Consider the following 26,023-nt stretch of genomic DNA (forward strand, 5'->3'; position numbering starts at 1 on the left):
AGGGGGGTGGGGGGAGTGGAGATGAATGGAAAGAAATTGAAAATTGGAAAGAAGTATCCAAGTAGTTTCCTCTGCATAATCAAAAATTTAACCTGATAACAATTAATAGTCCATATATCATTACTATTTTAGAAATTACTGTCTGGCAGCTGTCTTCTAACAAAAAAAATATTCTTTATTCAGTGAAAAATCTTTCTGTGAGAAAGCAGCTAAACAAGCGGCACCCAGATGGCAAACCAGCTACAGTTTAATTAATCCACTAAAAGCCATTCAGTTTTCAGTAAGCCTAATGTAATTTTGAATAATTGTAGGAAAAAAAAATCACTAAACGTTCCTAAGTTTTATTATAGCGGCATGAATAGTGCCACTATAGAGTAGTTAAAGTTGAGTTGCTCCTTCCATTATAAACCCCACATTTGCAGAATCTTGGTCCTTTTCGATTACTGTACATTGAAAACAGATAAATGGAATATCAAACTAAACAAAATGAAAATTAAACTGTTCTCCAAAACTGGATCCAGTTTTTCCTTTGTGTCCTTTTAACACTCTAGAACAGGATATATGTTAGTTTTCAAAAGTTATGCAGTACCTTCCTAAAGTACAGTTTTCTTCCTTTTTTAAAAAACAGTTTCCAAAGCTACACAAAACCACTTATAGACAACCCATGCCCGCATCCTGGCACACCTACAACATTGCAGGTGGAGTCCCAAACTATCACAGTAAAATATACCCAACTGTAACTGAAATTGCATTTTATGGTGATCAAGGGCTAGTATACTGTGATCCCAGCAGCAACAATGACTTCACGGACTCTACTAGACAGTTATATCTCCACACATCTTTTCTGAGGACAACAGTGTGGTTTGAACACAAACACCTTTGTATGAGTCTATATTACCCCAGAATCATACACTTCAAATACAAAGATTTTCTAAAGAAAGAATACTTCAACAAATATCTGTATTTTCTCCTTTCCACCTTGCTTAAAAGACACGTATAGGAGACATTTTAAGTGTAGTTTCATAACAGAGCAGAACAAAAAAAATGTTGGAAACTAACAAATTACTACAGCTACTTTGACCAAGAATCAGAGACATGCTTATACTAGTTTTTAAAACAGTGTTTAGCTGTAAGCTACCATATCACATTTGCTAAACAAAAAAAATACAACAGATTAAAATGACATCATTAATCATGAAGATCACATGTGTTTCTTAAATTTAAAGTTTAAATTATACTTATCTATGTATTGCAAACACTAGAAAATACCAGTACTTTTCTATTACAAACATATTTAAACATGGAACAAATTTAACTTTACAGGCCACAATCTATACCTGTCTTTATTATAAGGGTAATAACCGCTAAATAAAAGATAGTCTGCGGCTTAAAGAATACAAACACTTGAAAAGTGTTATTGATATTTTCCATTATTAAAGACTAATTATTTACTCAGTGAGTCATGTTGCCTAAATTGGCCAGTTTCGTTTCTATTTTACTTTCTTCAAAAGCCAAGCCTTCAGGAAACAATGTGCTACAGTATTACATAGTTATAAACGTTCACCATGATTTCATTACATCTTGTTGTCCTGTACAAATACCTTTTTATTACTGTATTTGTTAGTGGCTTACAAAATTATAGTTTGAGACCTTTGTGATCATTTTCAATGTTTTTTTAATTAATTGAGTATTTCTAAAACCTGGAAGATACTTGTGGCAAGCTTTGACCCATACAGGGTGCAAGACCAAGAAACTTTTGATACAAATAAATTAAATGGCTACGATTTCTAACAATAAAGCCTAAATAAGTGTGATATAAAAGCATTTTGTTAGGAATTAGTTTCAGTAATAGAAATTATCCCAATCTAAAAAACAAAATTTACAACACCACACTGAACACGGTATCTGCCTCTTGTTATGCTCCATCATTAACAAGAAATAGATAATTAAGCCTCAAAACTGGACTTCAAATATTCATATTGCAATACTAAGTATACTGGACAAAATCTAGAACTACTAAAATAAATTATATTTAACCTCTCCAACTAATTTTTTGCCATTTATATTTCAATCAATATCAGTATTTTAAAGACTAATAGGCTGCAATCACTGAAATACTGATGTTAGGAAAGCAGTAAGTCACATTCTGATAAGGATTTATCATGGAAACAATAGATGCAGGGGTTTTTGAAACATTTTATTTATGTATTTCTCACATAAATCTTTCTAAACTCACATTTTTATTTTAGTTACAAATCAGCATTTTTTTCTCATAAGCTTGTTACATCTGTGTGCAATTTCTGCTTCCATTGTTCTGATATTTTCTATGCTGACTACTTTTAAAAACCTCATAATGAGAAATTAAGATACTACTATAAAAATGCAAGTGAATTCTATATTGGATAGAATGCATATAACCTGTCAGATGCTACAGTTACAAATAAAAACATTTAAGGGTCTGTTAATTACTGTTCTTTGATCAAGTAACATCTCATAATACCGTCTTTGATGTCTGCACACATATGAAAAGTAGGAGTCAAGACAGAAATGACTGCTTCGATTCAGTAAACATATTTAAATATTTACTATTCACATGGGTGATAGTTATGGTATACTAACCATACGACTAAATGTATGGTATACATCTCAGCTAAAAATGAACACCAATAATGAAACAGAACCAAAACAACAATTACATAAGAAGAAATTAATCAAATCCCACAGGCTTATGTTCTAAAAATTATTTAGAATGTTTTCTGTTCTTCTTACGTGTAGCATGAGCATAGATCTAAAAAAAAGATTTCCAATTTCAAAGATGCCTAATCTCTCTGAGCAATGTGTTAGCTGCTCAATGCACACATACCAAGAAATTTACTGTAAAGCAGATTCAAATTCTTCATCACACACATTAGTCAAAATAAAATCAACCAGAAGTTTGCCCTCAGCAACACAAGTGCCACACTAACTAGAATGATACTACAACATTTAGAAAAAAGGCGTGTTTTATCCTTTATGAAAGAAAACTGAAGTATTCTTGCTAATAAAAAACATAAAACTTATTTTGTGTGACTACAATGTAATTTCAACAGCAAGAAAAGTTCAAATCCAGGAAAAAGTATGTGCTAAGATATGTAACACTGATGTATGATCTTCCTGGCTAGTTCAAGTCTGAAGAAGATATATTAGTGCTGTCAACAGACTGTTAGAATGTCCCACAGGATGACCTGAATATACTCAAGAAATCAGTAGTTTACAGCAGAAATATAACTGTCACTTAAACCAACTTCTTTTTTTTTGAAGGATTGTTTTAAAAAATGGTGCAACTAGTAGTTATCTACGTTGCTTTTGTGTCCTGTTAATTAAGCCTCTATTCTAAATCCATACTGTTCTACTGATGATGCAGTCAAGGCACAGCAGAATGAGTTAGGTAGGAGGTTCTCTTAAATTCAGAATCTCACCTTTAAATTCAGAACTTCACAACCAACCAGGATTCTGGTTACCTAACATGTCACAGAAGTTATGATAGATAATCACTTTTACCCCCTGCAGAAACCTCTGTGTAATGACACAATAATCATTATCTTTTGAACATGCAAGGTAGTAAAGTTGGCAATGGGAAATAGTAAAGCTGACAATGGGAAATTTGGCTGTCATCAAAACATGGCCAAAAATGAGCATTACGATACCTAATGCTCTGGTTGAAAGGACAGAGTAAAGACTTCATCCCAACAAAATTTGAGGTATTTTCTGTAGCAGAATGGAAGAATGTTAGCCAAGTAAAATAATTAAGCATGTTAAGCACATAAACAAACACTGCTTAACATCTCTGTTCTACAAACTTAGTGACTATACCTATATACATTTTCTTCCTTACCAGGCTGCTTCAGTAACACTAATCATTTGCATCATCACAAACTGGTTTAAGATTAATTTACTGAAAAATTGAGGTTCATACACTGCATTTAGCTTACAATATTATACTCATTATCCTAAGTTGTCTGCTTTTGCTTCCTACCATTTCTTTTCCACTAGCATTGGCAAATATCTGGCTGAACTTGTGACAGATCATATATTGATAGATGTTCAACTGATAAATTTCTGAGAAGGTCAGACCGAACCTTCATCCACTAACAAAATAGCAATTTTCTGAATAATCATGACAAGCATATTCCTTCAAATACACTGGGAACTGGGAGAGTGCCAAAAAGTCTAAAAGGCTGAGTCAGGATCAAAATGGAAACATAGAAGAAAGACAACAGAAGGCCATAGTAAAATAATTATTTGAACCCATGTCAACCATTAAGTAACTTAGACCTGCTTCACATTTGGATCTTAATTGACATGGAGCATACTGGTTAATGTACTTCAAATGCCACTAAAAGGAGACACAGAATAAATCAACAAAAGAGATACTAACAGTTTACCCACACTGGATGTGATTAATTTTAAACATGCAAAGGAAATAAAGAATAAAGTTGAATCACCAACTGTTGATTGTCACTAGCTTCTAAAATAGTCTTACTTTTAACCTCAGAAATTTCTGGAAGTTCTTTTACGAAGTAAACAAAAATAATTTGTGTCAAATTGTCTACTTTAATTTGAAATAGATTTCAGCAAAGTTTCACACTAGGAGCTCTTAAAAAGACCCAACTACCATATTTGAAGAGGAGAAAAAATTTCACAATTAAAAGAATTGCTTTAATTATGAGAAATAAGTAATAGCAATAAATTAATAGCTTAGTTTACTCAGTGGGGAAGTTACCTGTGGTGTCCCACATGTTCAAAAAACATAGAAAGGTAAGAGGCTACTGCAGTAACAAAATTTTCTAATAATACAATGCAATTCAAGATAATAAAGGCAAAATCCAATGCCAAATATTTACACCATATCCACATGGGATACACTGTGACTATATAATAAACTGTCACACAATATCCAGGTTAGACAATCAATATAGGTGTCATACATGGAGAAAGTACACTAACATCGCAAAGACAACAAGGCCTCCTTAACCTCAGTAAATATAATGCAGATATATAATAAAAGCTTTTATGATAAAATTTAATAGCCTGACAAAATAAACTGCAAAAAACTCTTCAGAGCAACACAAGATGATGAAAGCAGAACGATGTATTCAGAAATACAGACTGAGCATTCAAAAACCACAAACAAAGCTGTGTTTAGAGCAAACAGCTTGAGACTATAAAGTTAAAAAAATCCACCAAAATCTTAAGGAAAAACCCCTAATTATTTCTAAGATTCAGAAAAAGGTCAAGAATGGATCAAGAGGTAAACGCTCCACAAGAAAGACTTAAAAGAATTTGTTTTATCATTTGTGAAACAAAATTATCATATCATTAGATTAATGGGAACTTTAAAAATCATACAAAATACAGGTTAAGAATCTTATGATAAACACTTAAGCAATCGTGAGGATAAAGTCAGAACATTAACTCTGGAATGACCTTCATGAACACATCGAGGAGATATTGCATTCTGTGACTTTTCTTTTTTACATCAGATTACTACTTATGCAATCTTTGAGGAATTAAACACCACGATTTTTTTTATATTCAGGCTCCTTTGGGCTCATAAATATAATCCTTCATTACAGATCTACCTTACCCACCCATGCTAAGTGAAGTTTTCCATTTAACAGGCATTATCACCTTCACTATTTCCCCTTCTCTGCTTAATTAAGGGAAAGAGTGCTAGTAAAATTGAAATGCTTAAGTACATCTCATTGACAAATCTATGGAAGAAACTAAGCAACAGAGTTCACAAAACCATTGTGAATAGATCATTTCAAGGCCTTTCAAATGCACTTTAAGTCATAAATTGGCCTCTGGAAAATGTCAGGGATATATGTGTAAGATCTGGCACACTGGTCAAGTTGGGAGGTCCTGTTAGTGAGAGAGTATTTATTGTAATATTCCAATTGCACATTCAAATCTCAGAAGTTTTTAAGAGAAATGTTTCTCCCCACCACTTTCTTTAGATCTATGATGTAAAGTTTAGTTGCATGGTCAAGAACAATTAAACAAACATAGACCAATACATCTTATTTTCACAGAGGAAATGCAGAAACTTCACAATTTTTTCTAGGATTTGTTTCCAGGAACAAAATAATTTTTGTTTTATTTTTAGTGCCTTTGTTAGAGAATATAAATAGGAGGTTTTTTGAATACTGACACTGTTAATTAGTTTGTCTCCCATGACTGATTTAAGTTTGAAGTAACTCCTATCAGCAACAGTAGAAACAGTTACAGTACTGTAGCAGCACAGTTGCACAATTTTTCTTTAAAAAAGCCCTGGAATTTCCTTAAAAACTGTCTGGTAGAGAAGCTTAATTTAAAACAAGAAGAAACAACTTTTATTATTCTAGAAGTGAACTCACCTGTATTTCACATTTTGGAGAACTCTGATTTACTGCATTTAAAGCATCGTGAGCCTGCTGAAGTTGCTCTTGTAACTGACAAATCTTTTGATTTTTTCCAAGTAACTGATCCTGAAGAGAGGCACAACTTCTCTGCAGTTGAATCTCACTTGTTTTAACAGTTTCAAACCATGAAGTCAATTCGTCATAAAGCTATGACAGGGAAGAAGATAAACAGCAGGATTTAAAATAATTTCAATGCAGATATAAATACAGAAGGAGAGAAAGTATAATGTAAGTAGCCTCTCTTTTTTACATTTTAACAATTATTTCATAAAGTGTAAAATAGTTGTTTAAATAATTCTGTGGGATTTTTTTTTTGACGTTAACTATGAAACCCAGAAATTACATTAGAAGTACTTATCCGTAGCTGTTGCTCAACTGTTCTTTCTGAAAACAGAATATTGTACATATTCTTAAGTCATTTTAGAAGAGATTCCGTACACACAAAGAACTTTGAGAACTACATCTATGTAATAACTAGAAGTGCCACGTAACTGAAAAAAATAACTTAATCTGCAAGAATAAGAGAATTTAACAATGCCATCCCTCCATTTTTAAGCTACTTTTTCAATATAAAATTCTAAAAAATGTTTAAAACACAATCAGCTTACTAAAAAAAATATAAAAAAGTTTGATAAATAAATCTTCAGTTTAATAAACAGTATATATCCTGAAGGAAAGACATGACTCTACAGCTTTACTACCTAAGCATATATTCCTCTCCCTTTTGGTCCCTCAATCTTTGATTGTCCTTTTCTCCCAAAATAAACAATATTCTCTCTGACTATTCAATCTCCCATAAAATAATCTATAGAAGGCATGTATGTACTTCTGCAGCTGACAGTTTTCTTTGGAAAATCCATTACTGCCATTTCATCCAAAGTCTGAAAATCAGAATTTCCAAATCTGTCAATAATGTTTATAATTACAAGGAACTGACACAATTTTACTTGTAAAAACATTATTTTACTCTTGTCAGCTTTACTTACAACGATACACTTCTTTCTCCCTCTTGTCTGCTTACATCACTTAGAAGTTAACCTTTGAAAATCAATCACAACTCTTCGATTTGGAAACTGTCTACCTAACACTTTGTGAGAAATTTGGAAACAATAATATCCCTTCCTTTCCTTCATTCTATAATTTTCTCCTCCCATGTGCTCTCAAAATCTACTAAGGACAAAGTAAATTACTTCTTGCCTATTTCCGAAGCAGATCAAACATCATGTCTCCCAGACAAAACTGATTCAAAGTCCAGATAAATGGATATTTCTAATTACTCCAAATTTCAAAAAATAAACTTTTGCATGGAAATTTCTTTGCCTACTGAATCTTTCTTAAACATCTAAGAAACCTTACAGATCTCTAGAACTGCAAGTTCAAGATTAGCCAGTTTCTCATGGAAATCGGAAAGTATCTCACAGGAAAATAAAGCGGTCCATTTATCAAAACCATGCATTATTAGATTACATCCTTCCAAACAAATGGAACAACAAGACACAGTTATTTCCATGTATAACTACATAAGATCATTAGCTAGATCATACTGGTATGACAATTTGCTGGTATTATGACTAGCAGCACTTAAGTAGTTGTAATTATAGTATCTGAAAGGTAACATCCTAGTAAGATGAATGGAGAACATCAAAAATATGATGCTTTTTTGTAGCTGGCAGCCACATCTCCTAATGTAGCTAATGGGTATTTTTGGTAGTCAGCATTTGTCAGGACAAGACAAATAGCATGTCTTTTTACTTGCGTAAACTTTTCCAACCTCTCCTGCTTTGAAAACAGCAACAACAGAACACATCTATTTCAAGTATAAAAGTAGCTAAAAGCTATGTGCATAAAACCACATTCGCGCCGTTCATCTTCTTACACTGAGGCTTATGTATTTCTTCAAAAACCACCAAGGTCCTAGTTTATAGGACTCAGATTATTTTTTTAAGGTATGTAACATCATGAAATTTCAAAACTAAAATTAACTGTCTGAAAAGAGTTTTATCTACTGTCCACAGATAACTAGAACACCTTCCAAACTTCCATTTCGCTCCCTATCATTTCTTTTAGAGCCATGCATGTCCACCAATTTTGTGGATTAAACACATGCTTAATATTTATACTGGATTATTTCGGGATTTCCTGTCCATTTCTGACCCTTTTTTAAAAGACAAACCACATTTAATCACACTGCAGTAAACACATTCCAGAACACACAGAATTCCACAACACAGTGAAATAGGTCTACCATTAATAAAGATACACAAAATCAGGTGACATAAAACGGAGATCAGAGGATTAGAGATGGAACATTGTGTAGAAAATACAGAAGAAAACCAAAAATATTGTAAATTATTTACGTCAGAACTAGCAAGCTTCACAGAAAAGAGGAGTGAAATCTTGACTGTACATAAGTATATAAATACCTTCCATGAATGTCAAAAAGACATGAGATTTAACAAGGAAATTTTTTAATCCCCAAGAAGAGATATAAAAAAAATATTTATGTTTAAAATATAGAAAAAAAAAAAAGAAAATATTTAATGTCATTCTTTATACATTTTATGAAATTTGGTAGTTGGACAAAAAAAAGGCATACAGCCAGTGACACAGGACTGTGTTCTACAAAAACTGCTGCACTGATTGTATTTTGAGAATCTCTTTCTAATGCCTTAGAGCTCTCATTTCTCTGACAGTCAACACAGATTATCACAGGTGAAGGTACTTAAAAAAAAAAGATTAAAACTATCTGAAATCAGTACACTGTAATAAATTCAGTCTACATAACAGACGAGCTTTATTTATCAGTCAAGGGAAGAGTAAGGTAGCTGAATTACAAAAAATAAAGTATTCCACTTTTCTCAGCTACACTAACAATTTCATATATTGACTTAACTGATTTTACCAGAAAACACTTTTTGCTAGATCTTTGAGGAGTCAGAACAGAAAACTTCATTAGAACAAAAGGTGTGCTTAATATCATCAATTAATCTAAAAATGCCAGATCAAAGCTAGAACTTCCAGAAGAACCAAAAGTTGTGCCTACAAAGCCTGCTCCAACATGATAGAAAATATTTAACAGCCTGATAATGATGGGGTGAGGTAAAGTACTAACATATATTAAATACGTGTAATAGCAAAACAAAGTTAGGTCTGACCAAGGAAAGCTGAATTCCAACAAAAACCTAGTAAAACTAAAACTAATCCACATTATCTACTGTACTGTATATTAGCCAGAATCAGAGTGCACCTCGAAAAAAACTGCAGCGTGAAGCAGTTGACACAAATGACCACAGCATTCTTCTGGCAAAACTGACTGCTCGAGGCTTGGACAATCACACATTTCACTGGGTAAAAAACTGTCTGGATGGCTGACCCAAAGAGTTGTGGTGAATGGAGTTAAATCCTGTTGGTGTCCGGTCACGAGTGGTGTCCCCCAGGGCTCAGTTTTGGGGCCACTCCTGTTTAACATCTTTATTGATGATCTAGACGAGGGGATCGAGTGCACCCTCAGTCAGTTTGCAGGTGACCCCAAGTTGGGTGGGAGTGTTGATCAGCTCGAGGGTAGGGAGGCTCTGCAGAGAGACCTGGACAGGCTGGAGCCATGGGCTGAGCCCAACTGGAGGAGTTTCCATTAGGGCAAATGCCGGGGGCTGCCCTTGGCCACAACAACCCCCAGCAGCGCTACAGGCTTGGGGAGGAGTGGCTGGAGAGCTGCCAGTCAGAGAGGGACCTGGGGGGGTTGATTGACAGCCTGAGGAACAGGAGCCAGCAGTGTGCCCAGGGGGCCAAGAAGGCCAATGGCATCCTGGCTTGTGTCAGCAATAGCGTGGCCAGCAGGGACAGGGAAGGGATCTGACCCCTGTACTGGCACTGGGGAGGCCGCATCTCGATTCCTGTGTTCAGTTTTGGGCCCCTCACTACAAAAAGGACATTGAATGACTCGAGCGTGTCCAGAGAAGGGCAACGGAGCTGGTGCAGGGTCTGGAGCACAGGTCGTAGGAGAAGCGGCTGAGGGAACTGGGGATGTTTAGTCTGGAGAAGAGGAGGCTGAGGGGAGACCTCATCGCCCTCTACAGCTCCCTGAAAGGAGGGTGCAGAGAGCTGAGGATGAGTCTAATGAAATAACAAGCAATAGGACAAGAGGTAATGGCCTCAAGTTGTGCCAGGGAAAGTTTAGACTAGATGTCAGGAAGTATTTCTTTCCAGCAGGGGTTGTTGGGCGTTGGAATGGGCTGCCCAGGGTAGTGGTGGAGTCCCCATCCCTGAAGGTGTTTAAGAGTCGGGTCGATTTACTGCTTAAGGATATGGTGTAGTTGGGAACTGTCAGTGTTAGGTTAAGGTTTGGACTGGATGATCTTCAAGGTGCTTTCCAACCCAGATAACTCTGTGATTCTGCGATATAACATTATACAAGTGTGTAAGATTTCTTTTAAACCAGGTTTGTACTGCTCTTGTGAAATGAATGCCAATCAACAGTTGGGACACATTTTCCAGTTCCAAATAGTTTCCAGATCCATAATCCAAAAGAGATTTGCTTAATGCTCTCATAGACTTTTCTGTATCAACTAGATCACAGAAAGTGGGAACATCTGGAAGATTTCCTGCAAAAGGATATTCCTGTGATGACTTAAGGTAGATCCAGCAATTAAAATGCAACAGTAGCCAATTATATACACTGGGTGTAAAACAAACATTCTCCTACATTAAATCTTTTATCTAAATGCTCATACCCTAAAAACCAGTGTATTACAGAGCCCTGAGTAAATGAACCTGAACTTACAGGAATATTGAATATATAGTAACAATACAAATGAAAAAAATTCTAAATGAAGACACAATAAAACAATAAGAAAAACTATTACAGCACACAGCAGAAATTCCATGTTACAAGATCCTGCTCTTTACAAGAATTTGAAAGAACAAGGCCAGAAGTCAGCTGGAAAACCTCTAGGATGAAACTGAAGAGGCACTCCAAACAAAATATATACAGCACATTCAGGGCATTTAGTTTTAAAATGGAAAAGCAGAGGTAATTTTTCAAGATGAGGGACCATGAAGTGTACCTATGATACAAGAGAAAAACGTCAGACACAACTGAGAGGTTCAGAAGAAAAAACAAAGTGCAGAGTGGATGTAACATCAGACAACACGCAAGCAAGAGTCACTAGCATAAGCTAAAAGAGAAGGCACACCTTCCTCAACTTTATGGTACTATGTAATTGAGAATACTATGGTTGTTATGGAAACTATGCAAAAAGGATAACTGTAGCAATATACCTTCTCAAAAATATACAAAAGAGGACATTTCAGTCTTTGATTAGTGTTGTAACTGGAAAAATTCTAAGTGCTGAGTCTATTTACATCAATGAATCCAGTACTTCATGTTTGCTAACTGATTCCCTCCTAGCAACGTAGCTTTCCAGCATTCATCCATCTAATCACTTTGGTGCAACAGCTTGTGTTGATATGGCTATCTTATGGTGGGGTTTGTTGATTCCTTTTCTGAATATATGAAAATTTTGACACATTTCCCTCAGACTGTGTTTCTCAGCAACAATTTATCTGTGAAATGCTACCAAACCCTATTTAGATTTTTTTCTCTGTATATACTGTAGTGTCAGAGAATATCGATCAGGCTTGTGAAGAAAACCAGTCCTAGTTAATTCAAAAAATGTCAATAATCCAGACCGCAAACAGTATTATATAAATTCACAGAATCGTCTAGGTAGGAAAACACTATGAAGATCATCCAAGTCCAAACATTAACCTAACACTGACTGTTCCCAACTACACCAGATCCCTCAGCGCTATGTCAACCTGACTCTTAAACACCCCCAGGGATGGGGACTCCACCACTGCCCTGGGCAGCCCATTCCAACACCTAACAACCCCTGCTGTAAAGAAATGCTTCCTAACATCCAGTCTAAACCTTCCCTGGCACAACTTGAGGCCATTCCCTATTGTCCTGTTGCTTACTCCTTGGTTAAAGAGGCTCATTCCCAGCTCTCTGCACCCTCCTTTCAGGGAGCTGTAGAGGGTGATGAGGTCTCCCCTCAGCCTCCTCTTCTCCAGACTAAAGACCCCCAGTTCCCTCAGCCGCTCCTCGTACAACCTGTGCACCCTGCCCCAGCTTCATTGCCCTTCTCTGGACACACTCAAGTCATTCAATGTCCTTTTTGGAGTGAGGGGCCCAAAACTGAACACAGGAATCGAGGTGCGGCCTCCCCAGTGCCAGTACAGGGGTCAGATCCCTTCCCTGTCCCTGCTGGCCACACTATTGCTGACACAAGCCAGGATGCCATTGGCCTTCTTGGCCCCCTGGGCACACTGCTGGCTCCTGTTCATCGGGCTGTCAATCACCCCCCCCAGGTCCCTCTCTGACTGGCAGCTCTCCAGCCACTCCTCCCCAAGCCTGTAGCGCTGCTGGGGGTTGTTGTGGCCCAAGGGCAGCCCCCGGCATTTGGCCTTATGGAAACTCCCCCAGTTGGCCTCAGCCCATGGCTCCAGCCTGTCCAGGTCTCTCTGCAGAGCCTCCCTACCCTCGAGCAGATCAACACTCCCACCCAACTTGGGGTCATCTGCAAACTGACTGAGGGTGCACTCCATCCCCTCGTCTGGATCATCAATAAAGATGTTAAACAGGATTGGCCCCAACACCGAGCCCTGGGGGACACCACTCGTGACCGGCTGCCAACAGGATTTAACTCCGTTCACCACAACTCTTTGGGCCCGGCCATCCAGACAGTTTTTTCCCCAGCAAAGCGTGTGCTCATCCAAGCTGCAAGCAGACAGTTTTTCAGGAAAATGCTGTGGGAAACAGTGTCAAAGGCCTTACTGAAGTCAAGGTAAACAAAATCCACAGCCTTTCCTCATCCCATAAGCAGGTCACCCTGTTGTAGAAGAAGATCAGGTTTGTTAGGCACGACCTGTCTTTCATAACCCCATGCTGACTAGTCCTGATCCCCTGGTTGTCCATTATATGACTTTTCATGGCATTCTTGATGACCTGCTCCGTGACCTTCCCTGGCACTGAGGTCAGACTGACAGGTCTATAGTTTCCTGGATCCTCCTTTCTGCCTCTCTTGTAGATGGGTGTCACATTTGCCACCCTCCAGTCCAATGGGACCTCCCCAGTTAGCCATGATTTCCAATAAATCATGGAAAGTAGCTTGGCGAGCGCATCTGGCAACTCTTTCAGCACCCCTGAGTGTAACCCATCAGGTCCCACAGACTTGTGTGCATCCACTGTGAGACCAATCTCATTATAGACAAAATTCAGGTATATTTAAATTTTAACTTAGATCAAAATTAGCACTACTCACATATTTAATCTTAAGATTTTTCATCCTTTGAGGTACAACTCCTCTTGCACTGTCTCACCAGTTTACGTAATTTCTTTCATCTACAGCTTTCATATTGTAAAAAAATACATCATCATTGCCCGAAACATTAAGACAATGATTGGCAAATATTAGTTATAGATTTAGAATTATAGATTTTTTTTCAAAATACTTAAGCATTCTGCAGATACGAATCTACACCATTACACACAGGAACTATAGCACACTAAGACCGTACAGTGCTTCTGAAGCATGAAAATCATCAGCTGTAGAGTGCAGAGTTTAACATCACACTGAGAGAACTAGAGTCTACCCAAGATTTCTTCAACTTTAACCTATAGGTGCATCTGATGCCAAAATGTATTTGCTAGGGAGTAACCAACTATACTGGCATTTGGTATTTACAAAATAGTCTAACCTAATTAACACGCTTCTCAACTATAGAAAACAGTATCAGAGCTTGAACTAAAGTGTGACATAATTTTTGTTAAAGATCAGAGTTTCTCGCAGCTTTCACATGAAATGTACTACAAAAATGATGATTCACATTACTGACGTGGACTTCAGCATATTTGACTGGACAGTTAGTTTCTCTCAGCTCTTGTCATGTGTGAAAGAATTAATTCCAATTTGAGGGAGAATCTGCACTGTTACTACCATTTACACATCTATATGGTTTTAACATTTATTTTGTAAATTTCTGAATTTAATGGGACACAATTATGTGACTTTTAACTGTCCTTAAAGGTTGTTGCTGTTGCAAAAAAGCCTGAAAGCGGTAAAATTTAACCTTAGGATGGAAAGCCAGTAACTTGACATTCTGATTACAGACCTGATGGAAAGTAAACTATCTCCATATGCTGACACCATGAGGAGAACTAGCAAAGGCAACTTCAAGCACAAAATTAACCACAACATCTGAAAATGTATCTGACACTATACTATTTTATTTACTTTCTGGTGTACTTAATGCAGAATCCTGTAATCTCTCATAACTGAAAACTCTCACCATGTTTTCCAGTTATGTCAAAAATATAACTTATTGAGGAATGCTTTCTTTCATCACAGATATGTACTGTACCACTGTACCACAGTATTCTCTGAGAGCTGAGTTCCAGGACATGAATTACAATTTCCTATTTAAAGGCAGAAGTATTTCCACTTCACTAAGAGGGCCTTCCACTAAGAGATTTTTAATCAGTATGATTAACAAGGAACCTAAAGGCCACATCAGATCGAGGGAAAGTACTGCATTATAAAAACAAAGGCCCTAAATTGTAAATTTCAGAAAACTGCGATAAGCTGGCTAAGGAGTTCAGAATCTCCTCTTGTCTTATTATCCCTAGTATTGATTGAAGTCTCTCCACCTTGAAATTGTCAGTGAGGACAAATCTATTGAGTCTCATTAAATTCAGCACTGGAATGAAGTCCCTGGAGCATTCAGGACCACTAAAACAGATGCTATACATTTTAGAAAAATACTCCCTATCCTTGAGAATGAGAAGTACAGCTGCAATATGAAATAGGTATCAATTTGTTTCCATAAATGGTCTAACATAAAGGAGTTATTGTAGAACACAGCACCCTCAAAATTTTTACTTAAAAAGGAGGTAGTAATATGTCAAGTCAACACAACTTTGCAAAACAGATTACAGGTCTTCACAAGTGTATGCTGCCCACTACAGCTAGATCTGGAAGAGAATTTGTGGTCCTCAATGGATTTACACAGAATCCAGTGCAAGTTCACGACCTTCATGTGGTTTATCAGAAATGTTTTTTCTTGTTCAGTCTACTGTTTTGTACTATGCTAACATCAGCACAAAGAATGGTTCTTTCTAAGTGGTAGACTATTAAGATGAACTTGGGATATGTGAGCCACCACACTGCCTGAGCTATAGCATATACTGCCTATCTGACCACTAACAGATAGGTCATTGATCTTTCTGTGAGGGACAATATATCATAGGATGTACACAGTGATAGGCTCAATGCCATTTGGAGCAGTAGGAAAATATTCCTTTGTGAATATGTTTATGGAATAGCTGACACATCCTTATCTAGCTGTTGCAGCCTGCATGTTATTAATGCATGGAAGACAAACAGAAAACACATTTGTCTACAATAGTTTGCCTTTCTCATTCAAGGGAAAAATAGGCATTTATACTGTTTTTATAGATGCTGAGTATTCCAAAGGCCTGCTGTGACTTCAGTAGGACTGATATCTTGTGATTTGGAAAACACATGTTATTGTGAAGCAATTAGAGTTGGGTATTTTATACAGTTTTTTTGATCAGAAGTACAGAACAGAATTCTCATGATAAAAGAAACTCCTTTTCCTCTCCGAAGTTCTCTCAACTCAATTTGCCAGAAATACTATTAGATCTATTCCACTCTAACTCAGGAAACATAACTTTTTTTCATACTTTAACACATTTTTATGAAAACAGAAAAGAACATCTTTGTTCCAGGTGCATTAGATGTTTTGATATTTTACAAGAAGACAGCTTATCAGTTCTACAATAGTAATTTGTCAGAATATTTGAGTTTGCTTGTGCTGATTTAAGAGGCAAACTCCTTCATGTTGGAAAAATCCTGAAGTCAGTGACTCCAAACCAGCAAATTTTAGGGTCATCTTGTCGTTAGATTTGGCAGCTATCAAAAGACTCATCTTGTTGTATGATCAGCTAAGCAGAAGTCTTAAGTCTTGCTAAGACAGACCAAGAACTGTGAACCATCTTTCTGAAGCAACCCTGAATTTTGAGTCAAGCCTAGTTTAGAAGTGGCTTGCCCCTATAGCTATATAAGTAGACCCATCAATTTTGCATAATACATAAGTAACTTATAATGGCAAAACTATTTTCATAGGATAGGTTAAACTCTTTCCAAAACTGAAGTAAGTACTACTGGTAATATTTCTATGATGCAAGGTAAAGTGACCTTTATAGAGTTTTGTCATGCTTTCATGAAAACTTAGTTTTATTTTCTTTTATTTGCTGTAGAGCTAGTCTGAAAGAAAGTGGTCTTATAAACACCAATGAAGAGAGTTCATATTATCTTCACTTGTACCAATTTTTCTGGTGCACTGGAGAATGAAGAATGAAAGAAAGAGCAACTTCTGATACCTACATAATGTATTAACAAAAAAAATCTATAATTTACTTTGTCTTGCGCCAGATAGGTAGAACTCCCACTGAATTGTACATGTTCTTAACAGCTGTGATGGAAGTCTACCTGTAGCATGGCTGGGCTATTATTGTAGTGAATGAAAGACTTAATGTTTATTTTCACTACAGTCAGTGATGTGAGTCCTCAAGAATGTGCTGGGCACTGTGTGCTATAAAATGTTAACCAAACACATCTTCAGAAACACAGTACTGGTTCTGGCTTGACTTAGGCCTAGCTTCACAATTTTATCACAAACATGTACTCTAAGTAAGATGATAAAGGGAAACACCTGTTTTTTGAAAAAGCACTGTGACAGAATACAATTTGAGAACACAGTTCCAAGATTGGTAGAAGGTACACAAAAGTTGTATATATAACTTCTCCTGATCTTCCTTCTCAATGCTTCTGAAAAGGAAGGAAATATATCTTCTGTATTTCTTACAGACTGAAAAACACATCCATATAATCTGTTACACTCAAAACGAGAAGTTCTGAGCAGTGCATGTGACAGCTCTTCATGGTTAGCACTTTTCCTGGCATTCATCAAAAATAAGTCTGTTCTGTAAAAGTAAATACGGTTAAAAATTTTTGCATTAGTTATCCATTTAAAAAGCTATTATGTCACAATTTTTCCAGTTAATTTTGATAGAGCAGGTTTTGGCAACCAGTAAAATTCTGAGATTCACACAAATACATTATTTACAAGTGAAAGGAATTTCTTCTAAATTATCAAAAACAAATTGAAGAACTTAATAATTGAAAGTTCTAGGAGAGGAAGAAGAAGAAAAACATAGATAACAAAATTACATAAAGAAATTTATATGCTTCGCAATTCACTCCTATATTTCTTCAGAGGTAACTAAATCTCATTTTTTAAGGCTCATTAATTCAATGTAAGCAAGGAGCCATATATGCTGGGATGTAATCAGACCAATATACTCTGTTACACTGCCAACCATATTTTGGTAACAATAAAGATCCAGAGATCTAAAGGATGAAACAACACACAGTGCTTTGATTACTTTGTCCATTGATATTGTACAGATGGATATTAAAATGAACCCTATGATCATGAAGCAAAATTACATACTCTTTGATATGAAGTTGTTTCAGTTGTGTGAGCATCTTCTTGGTCTTTCAGCACTTTTTGTGTATTGGTATTGAGAGCCTGAAGCTGCTTTATCAGCTCAGCCTGCTGTTCTGTATGTTCAATGTTTTGTCTGTAAAGATTCCCCAGCTCCTGTAACTCCTTCCTGTGCAAAACAAGCAATAAAGAGAAATTAAGGAAAAGAACAACAATGACCTCCGTTAAACAACTGTGTTCAAATAATTTCCTTGTAGATAATGAGCTTCCTATTTTCATTTATTTTTCTGTCAATTGCCTTATAAACAGTAGAAGTTACATATAAAATATTTATCACATACTTTTGTGAAATATCTACAAAACAGTTAAGTATCAAAGTGGAATGCCTTTCAATTTCCCTCTAATGCTCTAACTGCTCTAAAATAAATGGATTTTCACTACTGCATCAATACTTTCTAATCAATATTCAGTTAACTCTTTAGCAGTAAGTGTTAAAATGTAACATATTTAGAACACATGGACTGTAAAGTAAGCTTAATTTTTTTTTAACTAGAACCAACAAAAGAAGATAAAAGCTTTTCTTAACTTGCAGAATATGTGTAAAGCAAGTCTCTTTTCTGAAATGCATCTACTGCCTGGAAACATAAAATATGTCTGCTGATAAATTACTTTTTTTCTGCAAGTACAGCATACTGCAACAACCTTAAGACAAGTAAGTAAACTTTGGTGTCTATTACATAAGAATAAAAGCTCTATAAATACAATAATAGGAATTGTGTTGTAATGCAATCACAGGACAGATCTAGTATAATCAGTCTACTGGAGAATTTTACTGTATTACTGATATATCTTATAAATTAAGGCAGAAAGGAAGATCAGTAACTTATTACAAACAATGATTAAAAACTTGGAATATCTTCTATAATACACATTAAATATTCAGGTGACTCCATTAATCCTTTTTTATGTATTTTTATTTAATTTCTTGTTTAATTCATTTAATTCACAAGCACATTTCACACTAGTATTACATAGATATACTGAAATATTAATTTATCATTCCAACTAATTTTGTCCTTTACTTCCTCAAAGAATTTTCTCAGTGACCTCCAACACATATATGATTTCTCTGTCCCTAGAATTACCATTAACAACAACAGTTATCATTACATTTTTATAATACAGCTGGAGATGTCCAGGTAATGATTAGCATATGAAAGGTAAGGAGCAATACCAACTGTGTGGTGTTTTCCCGAGAAACTGCAGAAAGACAAAGAAACCATTTTAAGGGAACTTTCCAAAAAACATTTCTTACACCCTGTGCCACTATTTAATATGTTGATTATTCACTAAAGATACAACATCTGAATAAGTATATAAAAATTAAAATTACATGTACAACAATAGCACAGTTAGACAATTTTATATTGTAAAAAAAAAGCACTGTTTAAAAAAACCCTGCTTAAAAAAAGCCTGTTAATAGACAAATACAGGAAAACATTTAAGGACATGCTTACTTAACAGTATTTAAGTCCTCAATGTTCTCAACGAGATATAAAGTAGCTCCTCAAATTAAGAAAGGTAGAGGGTGCATTAAGGACTCTTTAGGCAACAAAATCCAAGTACCACATCAGTATGTATTTCGTATGTACTAATTCAATTCTGTTCACAAGCACAGCAGCAGAAATAAGGACACAATGATATGTTAGCACTTTCTGACACACTGCAGAACAGATTTCCAAACAAGCACTTCTTTCATTTGCCTGCCCGTGGCTATACAGTAGAACATGACACAACTTTGCACTGCAGTTAAAATACAGATTATATTAATTTTGCACAGGTTCTCCAATCAGATCTTCATTTTGTTGCAGAAGGGAAAAACATGGGGTAACGTTGAATCCTCAGATACTGCTGGAAATGTTGGTAGTAACTGTTGGCAAGACCACTCTGCTATATTGCTGTTCTTTAATTTGTATGCAAACTTCACTGCAGTTATCTGTGTCTGCCACTTGAGAATGCACAATATTATGTGTTCTCTAATGGTCTGCCCACAAAGTGTATTAAGGTCAATGGGATTCTTTTGCTGACTTTAAGGATTTGAGTCATACCCTAAAGGAGAGAACACGGCGGGGAGAAACTAAATCTTGCAGCTACCCAACAACTTCATGCACACTCAAAACACATTAATGTTTGCTCACGTTAGATTCAAGGATTTTTAAATATAAGGAAACTCAGTCACAGTTCTGTTATACCACATTTTAAAAATCAAACGTTATTTCTTTACACACATCCTAACTTGATTTACTTTCTTTTTCTCGGTAAAAAGTTATACAAACTAAAACAGTTGTGATCTGAAAAATTCTTGAGACACAGAAATACACAAACACTGTATTTAACTTGCAGTTGTACTTTACAGCTGCTTTTATCATGTTTAGTGAACGAGGTACTATTTTTACATTGTAAATCCAAATGGGGAACCTTCTTTTATTTAACTCTTACACAAGAAGGAGGCAATTATGCTCAATATTATCAGGAATTATTCAGCAACAATGGTGCAATACAAATAAATGCACAGAATGAAGCACCTTTGATAACAGACAGGCCAGTTTGGTGAGGGGAGCTTTAAACTAGGAATGGTGGGGAGAAATGTTGTCCAAGTAACAAGTAAGGGAGCTGTGGCCTGGGCTGGCAAGCAAAGAGCGCTGGTTGGTGTGGACAGGAAAGACCTTGTGATGACCAATACAAGGCTCAGGGAGGACCACCTCAAGCATATGCACATAAGTAAGGGAGTGCTGACAGGACATCAGTATGTGAGAGGCTCTCAGGAGTCTTCCTGGGAAATAAACACAACTGGGTGTCCATCTAAACTTATTGTTTAATTGCACATAGCACACCCCCATGGACAGTGACAGGAGGAATTAGAGATCTGTCTGCAGTTGCAAGGCTCATCAGGATCATGGAGACAAGGTGGGATAACTGACATGACTGGAGTACTGACGCATATGGATACAGGTTCTTCAGGAAGGACACGCTGGGATGGCAAGAAGCTACCCTTTATGTGAAAGAGTAGCATAAATGGATGGAGCTCTGCCTTAAGATGGGCAGTAAGCCAGCTGAGAATGTGTGGGTCAGGTGTGGGCAAACTAATGCGGATGACATGGTGGCTGCATGCTGATCCTTTCTGATCAAGAAGAAGAATGAAGCTTTTTCAGAAAACTGGAAGAAGATTCATGTTTACCTGCCCCTGTCTTCATGGGGGACTTGAATCACTCAAGTATATGCCGGAAGGACAACATAGAGGGTACAAGCAATCCAGGTTTCTGGAGTCCCTTGATGATAACTTCTTACCATGGGCAACAAGAGGCTTCTGTAAGTATATCAGCAGCAAAATGAAGACAAGGGATAAAGTGCGCTCAGGGCTCACTAATGAAAACAGCAGAGGCTGCGGTAGCAAAGAACGTAAAAAAGGCCAAAGCACTCAATACCTTCCTCAGCTCTGTCTTTAAAGGTAACACTTGCCTCCAGCAATCCCATGTACCTGTGACTCATCTCAGTAGCGAAGGATCAGATCGGGGAACATTAACACAAACTGGACATACGCATGTCCATAATGCACCTACGAGTGCTGAGAGAGACTTAATAAGCCTTGAAAGGTCATGGCTATCAGGTGAGGTTCCTGAGGACTGGAAGAAATCACGTCACTCCTATGTTCAAGAAGAGAGATCTGGGAAACTAGAGCAGTCAGTCTCACCTCAATCCCTAAGAAGGTGATAGACCATATAAAGGACAAGAAGATCATTGGGAGTAGTCATCATGAATTTATAAAGGTGAAATGATGCTTAACTGACTTGACAGCCTTCTCTGATGAAACGAGTATCTCAACGGATGAGAGGAAAGCAGTGGATATCATTTATCTTGACTGTAGTAAGGCTTTTGACACTGTCTCTCATAAAATGTTAATAGATGGACTGATGAGGTAGAGGCTAAAGTAGAGAGTAAGGTGGACTTGAATCTGGCTGAACTATTGGGCTTAAAGAGTTGTGATCAGCAGCACAAGTACAGATGAAGACCAGGCACTGGAGGAGTATCCTATGGGCTAACACTGAGGCCAATGCTTTTAAAAATTTATTTATAATTAATGACCTGGACCATGGGACAGAGTGCACCACGGCAAGTTTGCCAGAGACACAAAACTGGAGGCAGTGCTTGTTTCACCAGATATTGAGGTCTTTCAGTATAAAAAAACTGAACAAATCAGCTGACAGGAACCTCACTGGGTTCACCAAAAGGAAGTGCCCCTGGGGAGTAATAACCCCACCAGTACAAGACTAGCACAGGCTGAGAGCTGACTGGCTGGAAAATAGCTTGTAAGAAAATGATCTGGGGATCCTGGTGGACACTGTCTTGACCGTGAGATGGTAATGAGTTAGTTCTGAAGCAACAGGAGCAAATGGAGGCTCCAAAAGAGGAAGGCAATCCCTCAACCTCTTGCTGCCAAGCAGAAGGACGAGACTTGAGGGATGAGAGAGGCTGGTAACAGGTCCCTGCTCACAGAGGCAGGAAAATCTTTTCCGGACCTCTCTCACCCTCCATGGCATCCCATCACAACAGATATGAAACTTCTGAAAGAAGTAGAGAAGGATGAAGAATATGAGTCAAACAAGGAGGAAGACCCAAGGTCCACCAAGGCCAGGTTGCTCTAGACCAGGTACTAAAACCAGTTTCAAAAAAAACCCTATAAGGGTCATTGTACTGGGTGACTCCATTCTGAGGGGTGTTGAAGGACCAATATGTAGAACAGACCTGATTCACAGGGAAGTCTGCTGCCTCCCTGGGGCTCAGGTGAAGGACCTCATGGAAAAATTCCCCACTCTAGTGAGACCCAAGGACTACTACCCTGTCTTGGTTTTTCAGGTAGGTTACTACAAGAAGTCCTAAAGCAATGAAGAGATATTTCAGGGCCTTGGGGCAACGGGTTAAGGGGTCAGCAGAGAACGACTCCCCCCACAATCCAGGAGGAGAGTCAGTGACCTGCTGCATCACACAGACACACACCAGTCTATGGGCACAGACGGGATACACCCGAGGGTGCTGAAGGAGCTGGCTGGGGTGCTCGCCAAGCTGCTTTCCATCATTTACCAGCAGTCCTGGCTGACTGGGGAGGTCCCGACAGATTGGGAATTGACCAGTGTGATGCCCATATGTAAGGGTTGGAAAGATGATCCAGGAAATTACAGGCCTGTCAGCTTGATGTCAGTGCCAGGGAAGCTGATGGAGCAGCTCATCCTGAGTACCATCACACAACACATGCGGGACAACCAGATGCTCAGGCCCAGTCAGCATGGGTTTGTGAAAGGCAGGTCCTGCTTGACAAACCTGATCTCCTTCTACGACAGGGCGACCTGATTATTGGGTGAGGGAAAGGCTGTGGATGTTGTCTACCTTGACTTCAGTAAGGACTTTGACACTGTTTCCCACAGCATTCTCCTTCCTGATGAAACTGGCTGCTCGCTTTGCTGGGTAAAAAACTGTCTGGATGGCCAGGCCCAAAGACCAGTTGGTGGCCAGTCACGAGTGGTGTCCCCCAGGGCTCAGTGTTGGGGCCACTCCTGTTTAACATCTTTATTGATGATCCAGACGAGGGGATCGAGTGCACCCTCAGTCAGTTTGCAGGTGACCCCAAGTTGGGTGGGAGTGTTGATCTGCTCGAGGGTAGGGAGGCTCTGCAGAGATACCTGGACAGGCTGGAGCCATGGGCTGAGGCCAACTGCAGGAGTTTCCATAAGGCCAAATGCCGGGGGCTGCCCTTGGGCCACAACAACCCCCAGCAGCGCTACAGGCTTGGGGAGGAGTGGCTGGAGAGCTGCCAGTCAGAGAGGGACCTGGGGGTGTTGATTGACAGCCGGCTGAACAGGAGCCAGCAGTGTGCCCAGGGGGCCAAGAAGGCCAATGGCATCCTGGCTTGTGTCAGCAATAGCGTGGCCAGCAGGGACAGGGAAGGGATCTGACCCCTGTACTGGCACTGGGGAGGCTGCACCTCGACTCCTGTGTTCAGTTTTGGGCCCCTCACTACAAAAAGGACATTGAATCACTCGAGCATGTCCAGAGAAGGGCAACGAACCTGGACCAGGGTCTGGAGCACAGGTGGTACGAGGAGCAGCTGAGGGAACTGGGGGTCTTTAGTCTGGAGAAGAGGAGGCTGAGGGGAGACCTCAACACCCTCTACAGCTGCCTGAAAGGAGGTTGCAGAGAGCTGGAGATGAGTCTCTTTATCCAAGGAGTAAGCAACAGGACAATAGGGAATGGCCTCAAGTTGTGCCAGGGAAGGTTTAGACTGGATGTTAGGAAGCATTTCTTTACAGCAGGGGTTGTTAGGTGTTGGAATGGGCTGCCCAGGGCAGTGGTGGAGTCCCCAGCGCTGGAGGTGTCTAAGAGCTGGGTTGACATAACACAGCAATATGGTGTAGTTGGGAGCTGCCTGTATTAGGTTAATAGGATGATTTTCAAGGTCCTTTCCAACCTAGATGATTCTGTGATTCTTTACTGTGCCCCTCTGTCAAAGGTCAGTAACATCCTGAGCTGCACTGAGAAGAGCACTGCCAGCAGTCAAAGGCAGATGACCCTTCCCCCTCTCTTTAGAAATGGTAAGACACATCTCAGAGCTGTGTCTAGTTCTGGGCTCCCCAGTACAAGAGAGACATGGACATACTGGAGTAAGTCCAGTGAAAGAGCACATGAAGGGACTGGAGCATCTGCCATACATAAGAGGCTGTGAAAGCTGGGACTGTTCAGAAAGCTCAGAGGAATATTATCAGCATATATAAATACCTGATGGGATACTATAAAGAAGAAGCAGACAGGCTCTTTTCATTGGTGCCCATACACAGAAAAATCGGCAATGGGAACAAAACTCACATGAAATTCCTTATACACAAGAAAAAGGTTTCTATCATGTAGCATTGGTCAAACTCTGGAACAGGCTACCCAGCGAGGTTGCAGAGTCTGCATTCCTGGGCACACTGGAACTCCACTATACACCATCCTGAGCAGTCTGCCGCAGCTGATACTGCTCAAGACTTATTAATGACCAGCAGCATCTAATCATTAACCGATTTAAGGCTTTACAAAGTAATTCACACATTATCCATACATAATTCATACATTATGATTAAAATCGCAACTTAACTACAGATTCAAAAATTGAGATTCATACTAACCTATTATGAAGAATCCTAAATCTATCTGGTTTTATATATTCATAAACACAAGATGTACAAACATACAAAGTATTTGGATCCATTGAAATATGTTGTATCCACATTCGTGAAAATAACTGTGTGCCCAACTATATTCATAGGTAGAGAGGTGCGTGAAAGAGAAGCTAGCTGACAGTTAAAATTTCCCTGTTCTCGAGTTTAGAGTAAATACTCATAATACATCGGCATTCCTCAATACTTGAGACTTGTGGGGGTCAACTTCATCTTGGCCCTTCATCAGCTTTGACAGCAGACTGTACTGTACTTCGAGGAGTTGATACCTGAGAGGTGTCCCAGCTCAGAGGAGATGCTGGTCGCAGGCTTGCTGTGATCCAGGAGAGCTTGAAAGGTTTCACTTAGGGTGGCTATTTGTACCATCCAAGATAATTGGTTTTCATCAGATACTTTTGCACTCCAGCCCAAGTCAAGTGATGAAATATTCTGGCGTTTTACACCAGTTGTGTAGATCCAGAACTTGCTGTATGTGCAGTTCTATTATCCTCCTCCCTCAGACACATCCCAGGTACAGAGGTATCAGGCTGTCAGGAGGTGATGGACTGTTATTACCACTCCCAAACGACAAGAAGGGCAGGAGCCAGGCACATCAAGGGGGTGCCTTAACATGCCAGTCTATAGTCATTTGCAATCCATACTGCCCTAGGTTGGTATGTGGTCCAAGGAGAGGAGGATTGGAATCACACCAAGACCTGAGCAGCTCAGCAAAGGAGGGGGGGG

General features: G+C 38.4%; 1 protein-coding gene across 1 annotated transcript in view; it reads right to left on the reverse strand.

The window, feature by feature from the left end:
* The window catches only part of CNTLN (centlein), a 182,562-nt gene that overhangs the window by 114,708 nt on the left and 41,831 nt on the right, over window positions 1-26,023 (reverse strand). Inside the window, exons 8-9 of the mRNA XM_026866054.1 lie at window positions 18,039-18,201; window positions 6,399-6,590 (exon numbers count right to left, since the gene is read on the reverse strand). Coding sequence (XP_026721855.1) covers window positions 6,399-6,590; window positions 18,039-18,201 — 355 coding nt within the window. The remainder of the gene's footprint in view (window positions 1-6,398; window positions 6,591-18,038; window positions 18,202-26,023) is intronic.

This window comes from Athene cunicularia (assembly GCF_003259725.1).
Source record: "Athene cunicularia isolate RWA chromosome Z unlocalized genomic scaffold, athCun1 chrZ_part2, whole genome shotgun sequence".
Lineage (NCBI taxonomy): Eukaryota > Metazoa > Chordata > Aves > Strigiformes > Strigidae > Athene > Athene cunicularia.